General features: G+C 50.5%; 1 protein-coding gene across 5 annotated transcripts in view; it reads right to left on the reverse strand.

Annotated features, from left to right (window-relative positions):
• The window catches only part of LOC133348822 (cAMP-specific 3',5'-cyclic phosphodiesterase 4B-like), a 285,363-nt gene that overhangs the window by 7,231 nt on the left and 258,958 nt on the right, over positions 1-19,174 (reverse strand). For 4 of the 5 annotated variants that reach the window (XM_061561855.1, XM_061561891.1, XM_061561873.1 and 1 more), the window contains 9 exons: positions 11,429-11,541; positions 9,762-9,855; positions 9,284-9,531; positions 8,420-8,518; positions 7,692-7,856; positions 5,987-6,089; positions 5,094-5,248; positions 2,535-2,657; positions 1,832-2,014 (listed from right to left, as the gene is read on the reverse strand). In XM_061561855.1, coding sequence (XP_061417839.1) covers positions 1,832-2,014; positions 2,535-2,657; positions 5,094-5,248; positions 5,987-6,089; positions 7,692-7,856; positions 8,420-8,518; positions 9,284-9,531; positions 9,762-9,855; positions 11,429-11,541 — 1,283 coding nt within the window. The remainder of the gene's footprint in view (positions 1-1,831; positions 2,015-2,534; positions 2,658-5,093; positions 5,249-5,986; positions 6,090-7,691; positions 7,857-8,419; positions 8,519-9,283; positions 9,532-9,761; positions 9,856-11,428; positions 11,542-19,174) is intronic. The other variant, XM_061561864.1, reaches the window with a different exon arrangement.

A 19,174-nucleotide genomic window follows, 5' to 3' on the forward strand; every position in this document is an offset into this window, starting at 1 on the left:
GGTCCAGATAACCCACCCAGGATTCATCCGCGCACAGCTGGAAAGAGTGCTTACAAATCACGTGCGTACTCGTTTGTAGGTGCTGTAATATCGGGGTTACGCTGCAAGCAGTTCAGAAAACTACACCGTTGTACTGCGCTCCTATGCTTCCCGCCTTCCCCAACCCATGGTGGAATGGTATGGCCCGCTCAAATACCAGGCCCTAACCGATTAAGAAATGTGATTTCCTTATCTCATTCCCATTTAAGATGAAACGGCAACATTCAGAGGCACAGTTATCGCACGCGCAAGTCTTGCGCGTTTTCTATTTTGATTTTCCTGTCAGTTTTTTTTTCTAGCTTCTACGCGATGACTACAATTCTTCGTATACCCAAGAAGGTCTCGGCGAGTCCCGGCACTTGCTACTTCACGGCCTTTTTGTTCGGGGACGATTGCGGACGGCTGACGAAGGAGGAATTGCGAGTCAACCGCGAAAGCCCACGGACACGAGGGCGGCAGAGCGTGCGCACAGCCGGGGTATCGGCCCCTGGCTAGGGACCCTCACAGGTTTCACTTCTGCTAAAGTCACCAACCCCACCTCCGCCTGGTGGATTCTCAGCTGAAATTACCACCATGCCGGACTGCCTGACTTTCAAAATATGGCCAGTGTAAATGGCAATAAACACGGCAAATGGGGGCTCACGGATCGTCCCGATGGCCTTCCAGATGTCTAAGTGGCATTTGTTTAAACAAAGAGAAAGCGTATTGGTTTTGTACCCCCATGGGGATACAGCCCCCAGTGAAGGCAGGCCGCTAGGGAGCAACATTCATATTATTGGGCAAGGGATTTTTAGGGACTTGGAGCTCCAAAACGGAGCTGCAGAAACGCGGCATCGCCAAACAAGTTTCTTTTATTTTGGCCAATAATTGTGGTGATTGTTAAATTACAGTAGCGCCCTACCTTAATTTTCCAAAGCAGCTCAAAGCCTTATTGTTATAATAATTAATTCTAAAATAGTGAAGTGTATTGTGGATTGAGATGCATTGTAGGTACCAGCTTCCTCAACTCAATAGTTTGTGTTCAGTGGAAGTTCAAAGACTAAATCCCAGTTTGCAAAACCAAGTAACAATGTTAATATTGATAAATGTAAGAAATAGGCTAAGCAAATTAACAGTTTGACACTCCCACAGCCATGTGTTTATCCGCTGCACGTCGCCCACTGTTTTGACGTTTGTGACCGGGGACAAGGTGGGCATGGCCCAGTTCGATGTTTGGAAACTTATGTGGAAAAAATGGGGGGGACTCTGGTCGTTCTGTATGTGCAATTACTTTTCTTTTCCCGACGCTGCCGCCGGGCGGCAGAAGCAGGCATCGTGAGTCTCGCCCACAACCAAACACCCCCCCCCGCACACCCGTTGGCTCCGTGAAATATCGGCACTGGCGACTTGGGGGCATCATCACCAGGTCCCCACAAAAGACGGGACTGGCCACGAAAGGGAGAACGTATACAGGAGGTCGTGGGTTCGATCCCGACCCTAACGCCTTCTATACATGTGTAGTTTGCGTGTTCTCTCTCTCCCCGTGGTCACGTGGATTTTATCTCCGGGTCCTCCGGTTTTTCCCTCCACATTTAGAAACACGTGTTTAGAGTATTTGGCCCACTATACATTTCCACTTCGTTGAGTGATCATTTGTGACCAGGTCGCTTCTGATAAAGAGTTATATAGCTCAGTAGGCCTTAACTGGTAAAATAAAGATAGTTTAGTTTTAGTATAACGTCCCGCACGCCTCATCATCGTGGGCCCTCGTTGCAAATCCGTGGCCCGTGCCGCGGGCGCCGCGCTCTCCAACCTGCGACTTCTCCACGGAGGCCGAGTGGCGGTCGCACATGGGGCTGATGTCGATGCCGCGCTCGCGCTCCCGGTCGCCCTGCTGGAAGAACTCCTCCATGATGCGCTCCGTCCACTGGCGGTAAAGACCCAGGGGCTTCGTGGGGTTGCTTAGGTCGGCACAGTGAACCATATTCTGCAACACCTTGAAAAAGCGAGAGAGGGAGGGAGAGCATCGGACAAGCCACCATAGACATGTATGAGGTGTGTGTATAGGTGTATGACGAGTGTAGATGTGTATGTGGCACGTGCAGAGATGTATTTGGCACGTAGAGATGCGTATGGCGTGTGCAGAGATGTATATGTGGGAGCAGTAGTGTAGTAATTAGCGCACTGCGCTATGAACCCGGCGACCCGAGTTCGATTCCAGCTCACGGCCAAACACCAGTGACAATTATCTAAACCGCTCCTGGGCCTCCCTGAGGTCGACTTAGCCTCAAATGAGTACCTGGTGCGGTGTAAATATTGCCATTGGGGAGACAACGGCGGCTGGGACTTCCACCTCTTCTGTGTGTCATGCCCGCCTTCATAGGTGCTACTTTCTAACAGCACTTGCCCCAACAGTCTGTTGAGGCAGTACGGGGGAACTTTGTCTTCGTTTGTGTATGTGGCACGTACAGAGAGGTTTACGGCAGGTGTAGACGTGTACGTGGCAGGCGCAGTACCTGTATACGGTCCGTGTAATTGTCGAGCAGCAGGACACCAGAAGACGTCACCTTCTTCGTCTCCACGGTTGTTTTGAGGTCGCCCAGAAGATTCATGTGCTTCGACATGTCCGTGGCCAGGACCTGCGTTCGCACACACGCGCAGGCGTCACGGCAACAGCAGCCGACGGTCGCCAATGGGCAACGGGCGCAGCCGAGTGGCAACTGCATCAGCTTCGGGCTCCACAATGTCAAACGCATGGGTGGCAGCGTCGCACAGTGATAATGGTCGTGCCTGGTCTGGGTTCGATTTCCTGACCCCGGGCACCTTTCTGTGTGGAGTTTGTATGATCTCCCACTATTCTACATGGGTTTCCTCCGGGTTCTTCGGTTTCCTCCTCCTGTAGCAAAAAATCTACACAATTTAAGGAGTAGTGGCCAAAACATCCCAATGCTGAAACATGACACTGCCAATTTCTAAATTGGGGTGACACGTACATTGGGACAACACAATGTGAAAGGCTTTTCTGAGTAAAGAAGTGTAATAATAAAATAAAAAATGTGTTTTTAGCTGTCGTATGCTATACTCATTGACGGAAGCATCGCTCCTCGACCATTGTGAATGGGAAGGCGGTTGTCATCAGATGCACATTCACGTAATTCACAGACATCTACAGCAGAGGCCAGTCCTGATGATGCCAGGGCTATCATCTGTGGCCAAGTCCATTCAGATACAGATCCTGAGGCGCTACTGCACAAAATAAGTCATCCTTTAATTCTATATTTGCTTCATACCACACTTGATTAAATGCCTTTGCAACTCAAAGCGCCTTGCTTCACATCTCACTGCGTACATTCAAAGGGCACTCAGAGGCAGCTGTCCCTGAGCAGTACATGTTGACTCAGCACCTGGCCTGCAAGCAGGCCACGCGTCTGCCAGTAGCGGGCGATGCTTGCTGATATGTACGATCCCGAATGAGTAATCTTTTTACACGCTTTTATTTAACTCACGCTGTTGTTGTCGTTGTCGTATCCTCAAATCTTGTAACTCAATTTTAACCCACTTCCCAATGTGATATCGACTGCAAACTTGGTATACTTATGTCATACTGATGACAATACTATATTCTATATATATATAAAAAAAAAAGTTTTTTTAAACATTCATTTTTATATGTTATGTTTCGGCTTGAGTCTAATTGTCCATGCTCAACTGACGTTGGCTGTAAATCACCACGGTCCCTTACGTTATGGGAAGCTTTGCGGCCACTTCCTGGAGTCGTGGAGTTTTGCCATTACGAGTAGGGTACATGTCATTAAAGCGTGTTTACAATTTTTTTTTAATATTACTTATTAAATGTGGACCACGACGCCGATACACAGAGGCCGACTCGTTTCGCATGACGTCGGGGCACCTATAAGGTCCAGCGCAAAGCAGACGGCGCGTAGAAGTTTACGGCAAAACCCCCGCAACATTCACCATCAGCCTCTGAAAGCAAGTGATGGACGCGCTACTGGCGGGCTGTGTCTCTCCGCAAACCCGCGCTGCATCCAATGCTCGTCGCCAAAAAACAAACGTGATGGCGCGTGAGACGATCGAGCAAGCGAGCGCCGCACGATGCAGGCAGCACGACCTTGCATGGCGGCAGTGCCCCACTGGGAGCGCTCGGTATTGCTCCTCACAGCTTCCGCTAACTCCTCACACAATTACGACAGCACTCACACCCCAAGAGGGCCTGCACAGCCTACGAGGCTCGAGCCAGCGCAGGTGTTCATAGTGGGTGGTAGGATGGGGGCGGGGGTGCGTGTGTGTGTGAGAGCGGGTGACGCAGCAACTGCAGAGAGGTAAACCTTTTGAAATTAACAAGAGGGGCGTTTTTGACTGTATCATTGCGTGGGTAAGAGAGTCTGGTTATTAAAGCAATTGGGACAAATGTGACGTTCCCGCAGCATTGATTAAAGTTAATTCTTTAAACTTTATTCAGGTACGACTGCACTAACACAAGATTCCCATCATCATGAACCCCCAACTAGGCCTGAAAAAACCTGAAGTACATCAGGTGAATCTGACACCAGATACGGATTCATGGGAACCACCGCTTACGGTTGACCTAAGCAACAACTGGAGAAGAAGTTGCATACACCGTGACTCCCAAATGCAGGCAATAAATGAATTGGAAAATAACCTCCTGTCTTTTAAATATAGCTGCAAGTTGCTGGTAATTTAATGGCACGATCAGGAAAGAACGTTCTAAAAATTATGTAACGAGGATGTGTTGTCGAGGTAACGAGGAGGAGAGAGGAGGTTGTGATGGGTGGGACTCATGTGCAAGGTGGCGGAGGAGGGCAGATCGTCACCGAGACGGGATGGGGATTAGAGTGGCACCCAGAGGCCACCAAGCAGATGGCGGGAAACTGTAAAAGCAGACCTTGATGGTTGGATGCTGGAATGTGGCAGATGGAAGATAGCGATAGTGTGGTGTGTTGGCATCAACAGCATCGGCAGTGACAAGCACATGTCACTGCCGAGCTTGGTGTAACTGTACATGCAAGTATTGGCGAGTGTTGCGCGCGTGTCACCATGTCGATGACCATCTTGCGCAGCGTCTGCCGCTGCTTCTTGCCCAGGTTCTGGAAGATGTCGCAGTTGTCCTCCTGCAGCAGCTTGAAGCCCACGGCCAGGTGGTGGTTCTCCAGCACCGACTCGTCATTGTACATCAGCGCCAGCTCCGAGTCTGGTCGAGCAGAGGCACAAGCAGAGGCGCGCGCACATTCACATTCACGCTCGCAAATTCGTACGCACGCACACACGCAAACAAAGATCCCTCGTATATCCTGTATAGACTGTTGGGGCAAGTGCTGTTAGCAAGCACCTCTGAAGGCCGGCAACGGCACACGAGGGGGTGAGTGGCCAGCACCACGCCCGGCCACCTTTATCTCCCCAGTGGTGATGTTCACACACCGCACCAGGTACTCATTTGAGGCTGAGTCGACCGAGAAGAGGCCCAGGACCGGTTCAAATGATAGTCACTGGTGTTGACTGTGAGCGGGAATCGAACTCAGGACGCCGGGGTCGTAGGGCAGCGTGCTAACCGTTACACTACCGCTCCCCACAAAAGACAAAAGATCCCCCATATAGCCTTAGCAGACTGTAAAGGCAAGTGCTGTTAGCAAGCACCTATGAAGGCCGCAACGGTACACTAGGGGGTGGGTGGCCAGCACGACGCCCAACCGCCTTTGTCTCCCTAGTGGTGATGTTTACACACCACACCAGGTACTCATTTGAGGCTGAGTCGACCTAGGGGAGGCCTAGGGCCGGTTCAGATAATCGTCACTGGTGTTGGCTGTGAGCGGGAATTAAACCCGTGTCGCCAGGTTCTTAGCGCAGCACGCTAACCGCTACACTATCGCTCCCCACACACACACAAACACACTCGCACACATACGAGTGTGCGTGGGTGAGCGCCACCCACTGGTGCTGATGAGGAACTGGTTGGAGACGCCAGGGTGGTCGACATCGTGAATGGCGCTTGCGAAGATGGCCGCCAGGATCTCAAGGTCCGTGAACACAGCCTGCTGTCGCCACCACAACGCAGCAGCGGAGCAAAACGTCACGGCGGAGACCACACCGCCCACACCGCGACTACCACACTCACCGCCACTACCACACTCACGCCACTGTTGGATGTGTACCGAGTCTGATTCGTGGCCTGAGAGGAGAAAGGTCTGAGGGTGGTGCAGAAACCTTCGTGTCTGACACCGAGGCCAACGCGAGGGGCTCTGCCGGCCGGAATGACGGGCATCTGCTGTACGCCAGCATGGGCACGAGCAGTGGTCGCAACTGCGAGCCTCGTCAGCTATTGGGCCTCCGATGCAGCACACACACTGAAGGAGCGAACTTCTCGCTGGCAGCCTCGAGACAGTGCATACAGAGGCGTGGCCAGCTGCAGACTGTTTGGATGATTGCAAGCCAAGAGCGGCGAGAGACTGAGAGACTGCTGCCTTAACATCACCTGTGCGAAGGAGGTATTGCTGCTCGCTCACGGAGGGAGCATCTTAATGGTTGCCTTATAACAGATCTCATTTAATAATAACATCACTTAATCACATCACTAAAAAAGGGGGGAGGGGGGGGGAGTACACTTTAGAGGGCTCATAGGTTAGCCGATTATACACCTAGACATTCATATTTTTCATTATCATATATTGGCTCGTATGGTTGCTTCGGCCCGTCGCATGTTTTTCATGTATCCTGAAGAAGAATAATGATGCAGAGTTCACGTGATTATGACACGAGTTGATGCTTTGATCTATTAAATACTCAGATTTGTCGTGTACTTAGTGTCCGAGTGGTATTTCTGTTTCATGAGTCATATTGCTTGAAGAAGCCTGTATTGCTGGACGGATCTATGAATCTGGTGACCGTTGTGGAGAAGGCCCAATAATTGATTGAAGAAAACCCCGAGACATGAGCTTACGAGAATCAATAAAATTATATATTAAGACCCTCCACATACAACACCACACACAACGCCACTACCACACTCACCACCGCTACCACACTCCCTGCCACAAACACCGCCACTACCAACAACAATAACCGGCATTCACTACTAAGTGGCAGTGGTGTCACCACAGCACGTGTGCCAGGCTATGCTCAGTACTATGCCCGACTGCCTTTGTCTCCCCAGTGGCGATGTTTACACACCGCACCAGGTACTCATTTGCGACTGAGTCGACCTAGAGGAGGCCCAAGACCGGTTCAGATAATCGTTACTGGTGTTGGCCGTGAGCAGGAATTGAACCTGGGTCGCTGGGTTCGTAGCGCAGCGCCCTAACCGCTATACTACCGCCACGAACCGCAACACACACCGCCACCACCGTTGCTACCGCCCCCCACTAAGGTTCTCTGGTTTTCTCCCATAAGTGTATCTCACAGGCGTGAATAGGGCTGCATGTTAGGGAGAGGAGATGTCAGCGAGCAGTAAATGTGTGTGTGAGTGAATGAATGTGTGAAGGCACGAATGGGTGAGTGGCGTGTGTGTGTGAACAAGCGGGAGAGTGAGCGAGCGAGCGATCGAGCGGGTGTATGAAGGTGCGAGTGAATCTGTGAGAGGGCGAGCGGGCGAGCAAGCGGGCGAGCAAGCGGGTGAGCGCGCGTTCGTGGAGGCGTCTCACGTCGAGCGCGGGCGACGCAAGCAGCACGTGCGTGGACTGCGCCACGTCGGCGGCGTGCAGGCTGTTGTGGTAGGCCACGCCGGCATGGTAGTGGTCCTCCAGCGTCATCATGTATGTGACGAACGTGTCCGCCGGGATCTGGAACGTCTTGAGCAGCTCTCGCTCCTGCAAACATCACACCTCCGATTAGCACGGTTGGCTATGTACGGTGTGAAAGAAGTTCACCATACACACATACACTGGGCTCATAAAAACCCACTCACTGCCTCCCGCAGGAACCCCACCGCATCGTAAGAGAGCATCTCGCCTTCTGGGGCATCGCCAACCCCGCCGCTGGGCCCAGGGCGTGCACAGGGCCGGCGCCAGGGAGCTGCTGCTGCTGCTGGGTGGGCCCTGCAGCACCGAACGTCCCTTTGGCACCACCCAGGTTCCCTCTGCTCCTTAGCGGTGCGATCCACTGCTGTGGTGGCTCCCCACACAACGGCTCGACTGCCCCACCCCCCCCCCCCCCCCCCTTACATCCTTGCCCGCCAATCTGAGAGGAACCGGGCCTTTCCATGCACCACCTGGGTGGGAAGGTCCCTCAACAACGTTGAGATAAGGTCTACGGTGTGACCCGCAGCTTCGGTCCGAACAGGACATGGTTCCGTTGTCTGTAAAGGCGACCGCGGTGAACGGTGCCTGGACGTTGGCAGCAGCGCTGCAATGTGACGAGCGTGTGCACACACCTGGAAAATGGTGTACATGAGCACGGTGAGTGGCCGGTTGTTGGACAGCTCGGCGATGCGGAAGATGTTGATGCCCCATTTGTTGATGTCCTCCAGCTCCTGAGAAAGCGCATCATGGAATGGAATCAACATCATCATCGCCGCCAAATCCACGCCAAATCCACCATTGCAACAGCAGCAGCGCAGAGCCACCGTTTACCACAAAGTGGCGGTGACCTCGCCCCGACACCTGTACCAGGCAATGTGCGTAATGACACCATGTAGTGTGTTGGAGGCTCACAGGGAGGAGGCCATGAGACAACCTCAGTATTGTGGGTTAACAGAGTAGGGAGGAGACTTCTCCCCCACTTTGTCACCTCGATGGTGTGAGCATCGATGCTCTTGCCTCCTGTTGTGCCAGAGGGCAGCAGCTGCCCAGACACCAAATTCACGGCCTCCTTCATGAGGGCTGACACCGACGAGGACGCTACTGCTACCAGCTGTTGCTCGGCAAGACCTCCCACCTCCCGTTCCACATCTGGTCATCTCCCCTCTAGCCTGCACCGCAACTCTTGAACCACCTCCATCCGGCCACTGGGTAAGTTAAGGCATGCAGCGACTGGGCACGCAGGTTATGTGACCCAGCCAGCGCATGTGTACCTGCCAGTTCACTAGTGAGGGTTTGTACAGATGATGGGTTGTGTGCGTGGTGGCGATGGTGAGAACGGCCGTGTGGGTGGTGGCAGTGGTGGTGGTAGTAATGGCCGTGAGCATAGTGGTGGTGGTGGTGGTGCGGACGGCCGTGTGGGTGGCGGCGAGGACGGTGATAGTGGCGGTGGTGGCGAGGGCGGCCGTGTGGGTGGCGGGGGTCGAGACGGGGCTCACCTTGGCGAGCAGCTCCTCGTGCTGGGTGGGCACCCCGTAACGCGGGATGCTCGCCCTCTGCAGCAGCGCAGCGCCGTGCAGCAAGCGCTGCACCCCGCTGATGTGCGACACGCCGGCCGCGAGCTGCGACGGCACGGCGGGGGCCGCCCCCCCCACCATCGCCACGCCGCCCCCCGACGCGAGGGGGCGCCGCTGGCGCTCCTTCTCCTTGTGACCGGCTGAGGGCACCTCCATGTCGTGCTGCTTGTCTGCAAGAAGCGGCGGCATGGCGCGTCACGGAGAGAACTCCCCCCCCCACGCTCGTGCGTGCACACACCGGAGTAGCACCAACTTGCACGCCAATGGCGAAGATCCCCTGTATAGCCTGCGACAGACTGTTGAGGCAAGTGCTAATCACGTGAGGGGGTGGGTGGGGGTTCGTGTGGGGGCCCGTGGGGGGACCCGTGGGGGGGCCCGTGCAAGGCGCTGGGCGGCGTACCCATAAAGGTGCTGGATATGAACTCGGAGACCTGGTTCCCCGAGCGACTCATCTCCGACAGGTGACTCAGCTCCCGGTTCAGCATTCGCTTGAACTGCAAAGACAAAGACAAAGATCCCCTGTATAGCCTTAACAGACTGTAGGGGCAAATGCTGTTAGCGAGCACCTATGAAGGCCGGAACGGTACACGAGGGGGGGGGGGGTGGCTAGCACCACACCCGACCGCCTTTGTCTCCCTAGTGGCAATGTTTACACACCGCACCAGGTACTGATTTGAGGCTGAGTCGACCTAGGGGAGGTTAAACTAAATAATTCTGAAGCTCACCTCACCGGGCAGCTGTGACCGAGCTCTCCCCACACCCACACACGGCTGTCAAAAAGGCGGTGGAAACGTGGGTGCTGGCGCTGCTCACGGGAACCAGCGCCATGCAGAGCAGCCGTGGTCTCCAAGCCACTCCACTCGTTTGTAGCCGAGTTCACCTCAATGCTTCAGTGCCAATTTTCACCGCGTACAAAGACCTCTCCCCGTGTAGCCTTAACAGACTGTTGGGGCAAGCGCTGCTAGCGAGCACCTGTGAAGACCAGCACACGAGGGGGCGGGTGGCCAGCACTACGCCTGGCCGGCTTTGTTCCCCTTGTGGTGATGTTTACACACCGCACCAGGTACTCATTTGAGGTTGAGTCGACTTAGGGGAGGCCCAGAATCGGCTCTTATATAATCGTCACCAGGGGCGGTTTCTTCATTAGGGCGATTGGGCGACGCACCACCAATGTCATTCAACCACAGAGTCACGCTAGCCGTCACTGTCAGCCTCTGGATATAGTCCAATCAGCGTCATGTCACGTTCTGTGGAGTACCGCCTCTTTTTGGGCGATTTCACTACGGCTGAGAATCACCCCGAGTGTTCCCATAGACTTACATTCAAAGATATTTTTTTTCGAACGGGGGCGCTGCAATGCATTCTCTATGGCTTCCGGGAGGGCATGCACTAACGTGCTTACGTCATCATACGTGCTAACGTCATCATACGTAAGCACGTTTCATCCAACAATATAATTTATCGCCACCTAGTGGAATCTTTAATAAAATAAACTTGAGTGGTTTGTTTTAATAGTGAGTATATAAACAAACAAGATGTATTGTAAGAGTCACTTTATTTTTCATTAATATTAAAGAAGTGAAGTTGCCTTTACATGCTTAAGCTGTTAATTTATTCATTGCATGGGTGGACCTTATCCTTATCAATCATCCAGACATTTGCCCCCCCTGAGAGATTTTGCAGGAGCCGCCACTGATCGTCACTGGTGTTACCCTTGAGCGGGAATCGAACCTAGGTCGCCAGGTTCGTAGCACAGTGTGCTAACCTCTCTGCCACCGCTCCCCACATACACGCGAGCGCGCACACACACACGCACGCACTGCACGAGTCCTCTCTCACAGACACGGGCGCCCACGCCGATGGTTGCCGTGTAGATGGAACTGGTATATTGACGGTTCATCTCGTGCCGGTGCCGATGGCTCTGGTGATGTTAACTGTATCAATGTTGATGTTGCTTCTGGCGGTGATGTTGCTGGCTATGATGCTAGGGGTGATGATGCTGCTGCTAGTGGTGATGCAGGAACTCTGGTGATGCTGCTTCCCGGCGGTGCTGGGTTCGGAGGGCACCTTGTTGGAGGCCATCTCGCTGACAGAGCGGTGCGTCTGCACGGCCTCCAGCTGGTCCAGGCACCAGTCGAGCTCCTCCATCGTCTCCAACGCCAGCTTCTGGTAGCCCTCATCTGCAGGGACATCGCACAACATGCAGGCCAGTCACGCGCACGCCCTCACGACGCCGGAGCCTGCAGGAGCCGCAGGCGAGCGACGCGGGAGGTTTGTGACTTGATGAACGCTCATAATCTGGGGGAAAGATTCCATTCAAGAACCCATGATTTTAAGGTCACGTGAAAGGGAGGGAGCCCCTCTTGCTGAACGCATTCTAGTCGAATCACGAGTACGGTACGAGCCGAGCGGCGGTGGCGGTGTCTATGCTGCACGTGGCCTGGGATCCAACGGCGTGGAGGCAGCAGTGCAGGTTTTGGTGGATCACTGCACAGATGTTGTGAAACTCCCTTCCCGTGGGTGTGGAGGAACCGTACCTTGGCTCGCCAGGAGAAGGCAGTACAGCAAAGTGCAGCTTAATCTCCATCTCTCCCCTGTGTACGGAATACAGTGTTGCCCCCTTACATGTGTGGCTTTTCTCCAGGTGCCCCCGTTTCCTCCTACATGCATAAACACTCATTAATTGGCCAATAACACGTTAATTATATATAGAGGACTGTAGAGCTTGGGGGAGGAAAATTTGGGACCACCTCACCACCTAGCTGCTGCCTTTTCAATCGTCTGTGGTTCCTCCCCGTCTCTACTGAACATCCGTGAAAAAGAGCTTCATAGCTCATCAGATTCCTCCAGTATAAATACATATTCTAATTCTGATGAGTCGTTCTCTCTTGTTGAGAGCGAGTAAATACTGTGCGGCAACGGCACGTTACAAGTCGGCATGATTATTATTGTTTGGCGTTCGTGTGGTGCAGGGCTGTCACGAAGGCGCTACGTTGAACAGTCTGCAGTGGTTTCGCAGTCGGGGGAGACAATTGCGTTGCGCTTCCCAATCGAGAAATTTGCAGGTAAACATGAGCGATTGGTGATATTGCACGTGGGCTCAGTTTCACAGCCAGACTGGGAGCTCACAAAGGATATGGATACCTCTCGCCTGCCTGCGTTGATCAAGCAGGAGGTGAGAGACTGCTGGCATCCTCTAACTCAAATCCAGTTGGAATTGTGAATGGGATTCATTGACAGACGCAGCTGCTGTACGACGTGTCATGCCTCAGGGCCGGCCGGCTGGCAAGTGCAGAGGTAACGCAAATGGCTCACTTGGGATCAGACAAACAGCAGAAACATCACCCCCCCACCCCGCCCTCACAAACTTGGCAGGACAAACCCAGTGAGATTTTCCTAGGAAAATAAGCGGAATAATAAAAATATTCGGCATAAAAATGAATCGCGGAGTGAGTGCATTTGGAGCCAATACTATTTTGGTTTAATACGTAGGCTTTCGCGACCAATATCATCCATAACAGGTTTTTTGGGTTAGATCGCGTAAATATATAAATGTGGTGGTGGGTTTAACCCAAAAAAAAATCTCTATTATGAATACTATTTTCCAAAAGAAGGGGACAACAGTAGGCCAGGCACTGATGGCTGAGGGCCATCATTAGAAATGGAGGGGCAATCTGATAAGTTGTTTCCAAATTATCAGAATTACATTTGTTTACCCTAGAAAACTTTGCCGAGTCTTGAGCGTCTTCGTTAGCAGGGTTCGTGCAAGTTTTCGCAGAAGGGGCCGATGATGATGCTGTTGCTGCTGCAGTGTGTCATCCCAATTGAGTCATTTACAGGAAATTTTTCAGCATAGGGAAGTTTGGCCTTGGGTAGTTAGTGTTATTTCCTAATTGCTTATACCTCAAAAGGACGGAAAATGGCTATTATTCCCCACAAACTTTGCTTTTGTGACCAGGACAGTAATATTTAGAAACTTACCTATTTTCCAGAACATTCCAGATCGATTCAGTGCTGAGTAAACTTGGAGTAACTTCGAGAACATTCTAAAACTTTCCAGTAATATAAATTGTAGTATAAATACAGGGGCCTTAAGCCCACCAGTTCAGTTTAGTTCCAGCTGCCTATGTGGATTCATATCTGCATTTTTTTTAGATGTCATCAAGAGGCTGCAAGCATCCGGCAGACGCATTTTGCGATGTCTGCGGTCAATATATCAAGACAAGAGTACTCTGAGGAAGCATCTGCTAAGGTGTGTACAAGGCATATTTCGGCATGCCTGTCGAGGATCAACACAAACCCTGGGCACCTCATTTCACCTGCGAACAATGCAAAAAAGACTCTGGAAGGTAAGATAAACAATTGTTGCTCGGAATTTTATGTTATAAAATTTGTTAAAATGTTTAAAATCGTAAAAGTATTTAAGTTTAAAATGTTTTACTATTTTAAATGTTATTGAAAACATATATATGAAAAATGTTGCAAGAATCTCTTACACATTAGTCATGGGTGAAATAAATGTATTTTTGTAGGATGGTAAAGAGGGGAAAAGAGAGCCATAAAGTTCGCTATCCCAAGAATTTGGCAGGAACCCACGGACCACTCAAGCAACTGCTACATCTGCATGGTGGACCCTTCCAAACGTCAGACTGGCAAGAATGCACCTGCTATCACGTATCCGGACCTTCCTTCATCCATCACCCCAGTGCCACACTGCCATGAGCTCCCCGTACCCACTCCTCCGGAGAGAGAGCAGCCGTCTTGAGAAGAAAGCAGCAAGTCAGAGAGCGAGGAAGACGTAAATCCAGGTAACAATTTCCGAGGTGGAGCTGAGGAGAGAAACCCATACTACCCCAACCAAAAAGACCTTGATCAGAGATCTTGGTCTCACCAAGTCCAATGCCGAGCTTTTGACACTTAGGCTCAAGCAGTGGAACTTGTTGGATGCAGGTGTGCAAGTCGCAGATTAGAGGAAGCTTCACCAACCTTTTTCCAGCTTCTTCACCCGTAAAGATGAGCTCTGCTTCTGCCACAATGTGACCAGTCTGTTCAAGGCAATCGGAATCACCTGTAACCAGAATGAGTAGCAGCTCAGCAGCCTCAAAGCCGTGCTGCTCCATAATGGTAACAAGTAACCGTCTCTTCCCCTGGCTCACTCGGTGCACCTCAAAGAGGATTACAACAGCATCAAGACCTTGCTGGACGCCTTGAAGTATGACGAATACGGCTGGGAGGTCATCGGAGACTTCAAAATGGTGGCATTCCTGATGGGTCTCCAAGGCGGTTTTACCAAGTTCCCCTGCTATCTTTGCCTTTGGGACAGCAGGGACATCAAGGCGCACTACCACAGGCGGGATTCACCACGTCGGACTGAGTTCTCTGTGGGGAGGAACAATGTCAAGTGAGAGCCACTGGTGGACCCCCGGAAGGTGCTGATGCCACCACTGCACATCAAATTGGGCCTTATGAAACAATTTGTCAGAGCTGTAGATAAGGAGTCAGCAGCCTTCAAGTACCTTCAAGACTTCTTCCCTAAGCTGTCCGAGGCAAAGGTCAAAGCCGGTGTCTTCGTCGGACCACAGATAAAGAAGATCCTGGAGTGCAATGAATTCCCCAAGAAGCTCACTAGTAAGGAGAAAGCGGCTTGGAACAGCTTTGTCGCAGTGGTTCGGGGCTTCCTGGGCAATCACAAGGCCGAAAACTATGTCGAGCTGGTTGAGACTCTGGTGAAAAACTACGGCACAATGGGCTGTAGGATGTCCCTCAAAGTCCATATCCTTGATGCTCATCTTAATAAATTCAAAGTGAACATGGGAGCGTACTCGGAGGAGCAAGGCAAGCGCTTCCACCAGGATATACTGGACTTTGGATGCCACTGCCAAGGACAGTATAACGATAACATGATGGGAGACTACATTTGGGGGCTGATTCGTGAGTTATTTACAGTATAATCGTCTCAAAAAACGTCTCACTTCTAAATCTTTTGTAGTCATTTTTATATTACTTTAGTATGAATACATGTTAATTTTGATTCATATGTTTTTTTTCTGACTTTATTTGAACGAAATACACAAATTCGCCCATTTTTTCATTCAAAATAGGTATATTTCAAAATATCACTGTCCTGGTCACAAAACAAATTTTGAGGGGAATAATAGCCATTTTCTATACTTCTTAGGCATAAGCAATTACAAAATAACACTTACTACCCAGGGACAAAAATTGTGTTACACAGTGTTATCTAAGCTATGGGAGGAAACCGGAGATCCTGGGAGGAAACCCATGCAGAACAGGAGGACAAAAAGGTCCCATCGATAGAACTGCTCAACCAGAGCTATTAATACTTTGACACTAGCATTGTCTTTGGGCTGTTCGCCTTTTGTCGTTCTCAAGTCTACTAGCACTGATGGTGAGACAAGGCCATGAAGAAGGCTGTCTCTGGTGTAGGCCAAAGGCAACGCACACATTATTTTCAGAGCATGTTTGTTTGCATGTTTTCCCACAAGTGTGCGTGGTTTATGCAGACTGGATGCCTATTTGGTGTTTGAACATCTTAACACAACTCCAGAAGGGGTAAAAGCCTATTCTTATTTTCCTCATCAGAAAACACAAACTCCACACAGAAGGGTGCCTGAACCAGGAATCGAACCCAGCCACTTCTTACTACGAGACGTGAGTGTCACAACCACTGCGGTGCTGCCCTGATTGGCCAATGGCCAATCAGGGCGAGCCACGGGTGACGGTTGGTCTAGGCCAGCGGTTGGGAACCTATGGCTCGCGAGCCATATATGGATATGGCATATGGCTCCCTGACAATTTTGAGTTGAAAAAAAAAATAATAATAATAAAAAAATCAGTTTGGAACTGATTTTAAAATACTTGTGATATTGCTTAATAATACTGTGTAATTTGAAAGTAAACAGAAATTAGTTTTGAAGATAAATTTCACGGGTCACGGGTCCCGTGACCCGTGACCCGTGGGTCGGGTCGGGAACCAATGGCTCGCGAGCATGTCACGGGTCATTGTAAAGGTGAAGTGAATCCATTTGATCAGATAGCCAACTAGTTTATCCGCTTCAATCCTTGTAACGGAAAAGATGGCGAAAAGAAAAAAAGACGATGATTACCGTGCATTCCAGGCTGCGTGGACAGAGGAATTTGCATTTGTGGAGAAAGCAGGATCTGCGGTATGTCTAATATGCAATGATAAAATTGCATCGATGAAACGGTCAAATATAAAGTGGCACTTCGATACGCACCATGCTTCATTTGCATCGAAATATCCAGCAGCGGGACAGCAGGAAAAAGGCATGCGAAGAGCTACAGCGGAGAGTGCAGACGAGTCAGCAGCAACTACGTGTGTGGACCAAGCAAGGTGACGGGAATTCCGCTAGCTTTGCAGGTGCTTTGGCAATAGTAAGGAATGGAAAGCCATTCACAGATGGCGAGTATGCCAAAACATGCATGCTTGATGTGGCCAATCATCTGTTTGATGACTTCCCAAATAAAGACAAGGTAATCAAACGAATAAAAGACATGCCTCTGTCAGCAAGAACTGTTCACGATCGTAGCATCATGATGGCAAATCAAGTCGAGGAAACACAAATTAAGGACATAAACGCCAGGACATACTTTTCTCTCGCGTTAGATGAGTCAACAGACGTTAGCCATCTATCTCAGTTCAGTATAATTGCCAGGTATGCTGCAGGTGACACACTGCATGATGAAAGCTTGGCTGTTTTGCCAATGAAAGGAACAACAAGAGGAGAGGATTTATTCACGTCTTTCATGGAGTTTGCTAAAGAAAAAAAACTACCGATGGATAAACTTATTTCTGTCTGTACTGATGGTGCACCCTGTATGTTGGGGAAGAACAAAGGATTTGTAGCGCTTCTCCGTGAACATGAAAAGAGAGCCATCCTAAGTTTTCATTGCATCCTGCACCAGGAGGCGCTTTGCGCTCAGATGTGTGGCCAGGAGCTTGGTGAGGTGATGTCGCTGGTCATTCGAGTGGTCAACTTTATTGTTGCCCGAGCTTTAAATGATCGCCAGTTTAAAGCTCTGTTAGAAGAAGTTGGGAATCATTATCGCGGTCGGCTTTTGCACAGCAACGTGCGTTGGTTGGCAAGGGGGAAGGTGCTCAGCCGTTTTGCAGCTTGCCTGAGTGAAATCCGGACTTTTCTTGAAATGAAAGGCGTCAAGCATCCTGAACTAGACAACACTGACTGGCTCCTGCAGTTTCACTATCTCCTTGGTTCTTTACCGAAAGAACCAAGAAGATGAATCCCTGCAGTCACGAAAGCTTTAAATCGAAATTTCACTATCTCGTGAACATAACTGGCCATCTGAACCAGCTCAATGTGAAAATGCAAGGTATTGGAAATACAATCTCATCCCTTGAACAAGCAGTGTTTGCATTTGAAAGCAAGCTGGAAGTCTTTCTCAGGGACATTGAAACAGGTCGTCTTCTGCACTTTGAAAGACTGCGACAATTTAGAGATGCATGCTTAGCAAGTGACTCCACTCAACATCTGGATCTCCAGCAGCTAGCTGGCTTTACGTCCAATCTCCTGCAGTCATTCAAAGCACGTTTTGGAGAATTTCGTGCGCGCACTGGTCTTTTCAAGTTCATCACTCATCCACATGAGTGTGCAGTGGACAAAGTCGACCTGACATGCATCCCCGGGGTCTCTATCGGAGACTTCGAGCTGGAAGTTGCTGACCTGAAGGCATCAGACATGTGGATGAGTAAGTTCAAGTCACTTAATCGAGAGTTGGAAAGTCTTGCGCGACAGCGAGCAGAGCTGGCGAGGGAACACAAGTGGACAGAAATGAAAAATCTTCAACCTGAAGACCAGCTGATTCTTAAAACTTGGAACGAGCTTCCTGTGACATATCACACAATGCAGCGTGTGAGTATTGCCGTATTGACCATGTTTGGCTCTACATATGCATGTGAGCAATCATTCTAGCATATGAGGAACATTAAGACCAACCTACGCTCACGTTTAACTGATGGAAGCCTCAACGCCTGCATGAAGCTCAACCTCACCACGTATGAACCAGACTACAAGGCCATCAGCAAAACCATGCAGCACCAGAAGTCGCATTAAAAGTAAGACATATTTAATTTATTATACGTAAAAAATACTATATGGCTCTCAATGAAATATATTTAGAAATATTTGGCTTTTATGGCTCTCCCAGTCAAAAAGGTTCCCGACCCCTGGTCTAGGCTCTGGACCAACACAAACACCCTGTGCGTGTACTGTATATCCTGTCCAACTAATGTATGAGAATGTGTATACAGTGCCAGATACAGTTATGAGTTCTCGCTTAACGCATTCTCGCTATAAAAACGCGGTTATTCTCTCAGGGAACGCTTTTCGCACAACACGGAACGGCTAAGCGGAATGGGAATTCTGGGTATACGCACGTAATGATACGGAACTTAGAGTTGGCAAAGGTGACCAAAAGTAAACATGGGGAAAAGATTGCATACTAACCTCACTTTCTTAAACGCGCGGTTTCAGGATGTGAAGAGTTTAACCAATCGACCCGAGCACACGGTCACGGGGTGTTTACGTTCATTCGCAGCGAATTAACCGCGTGGTTCCCGTCGATTTCCACAAGAAGCTGGCGTGGACGCTCAGCGAGAGAATCGGCAGCACGGGTTAAACGGCCTCAACTTTACAAACCCCAAGCACACTCCTGCAAAGCAAGTGTGACGAAGCTGGTTGTGAGTGCCCGCTCAATCATTCGCTTTGGTTGTGAGACCCGCTCAATCATTCGCTCAATCACACAAGTCAATAT

Source organism: Lethenteron reissneri, chromosome 4, assembly GCF_015708825.2.
Source record: "Lethenteron reissneri isolate LAM-NWPU_2019-01 chromosome 4, ASM1570882v1, whole genome shotgun sequence".
Taxonomy (NCBI): Eukaryota; Metazoa; Chordata; class Hyperoartia; order Petromyzontiformes; family Petromyzontidae; genus Lethenteron; species Lethenteron reissneri.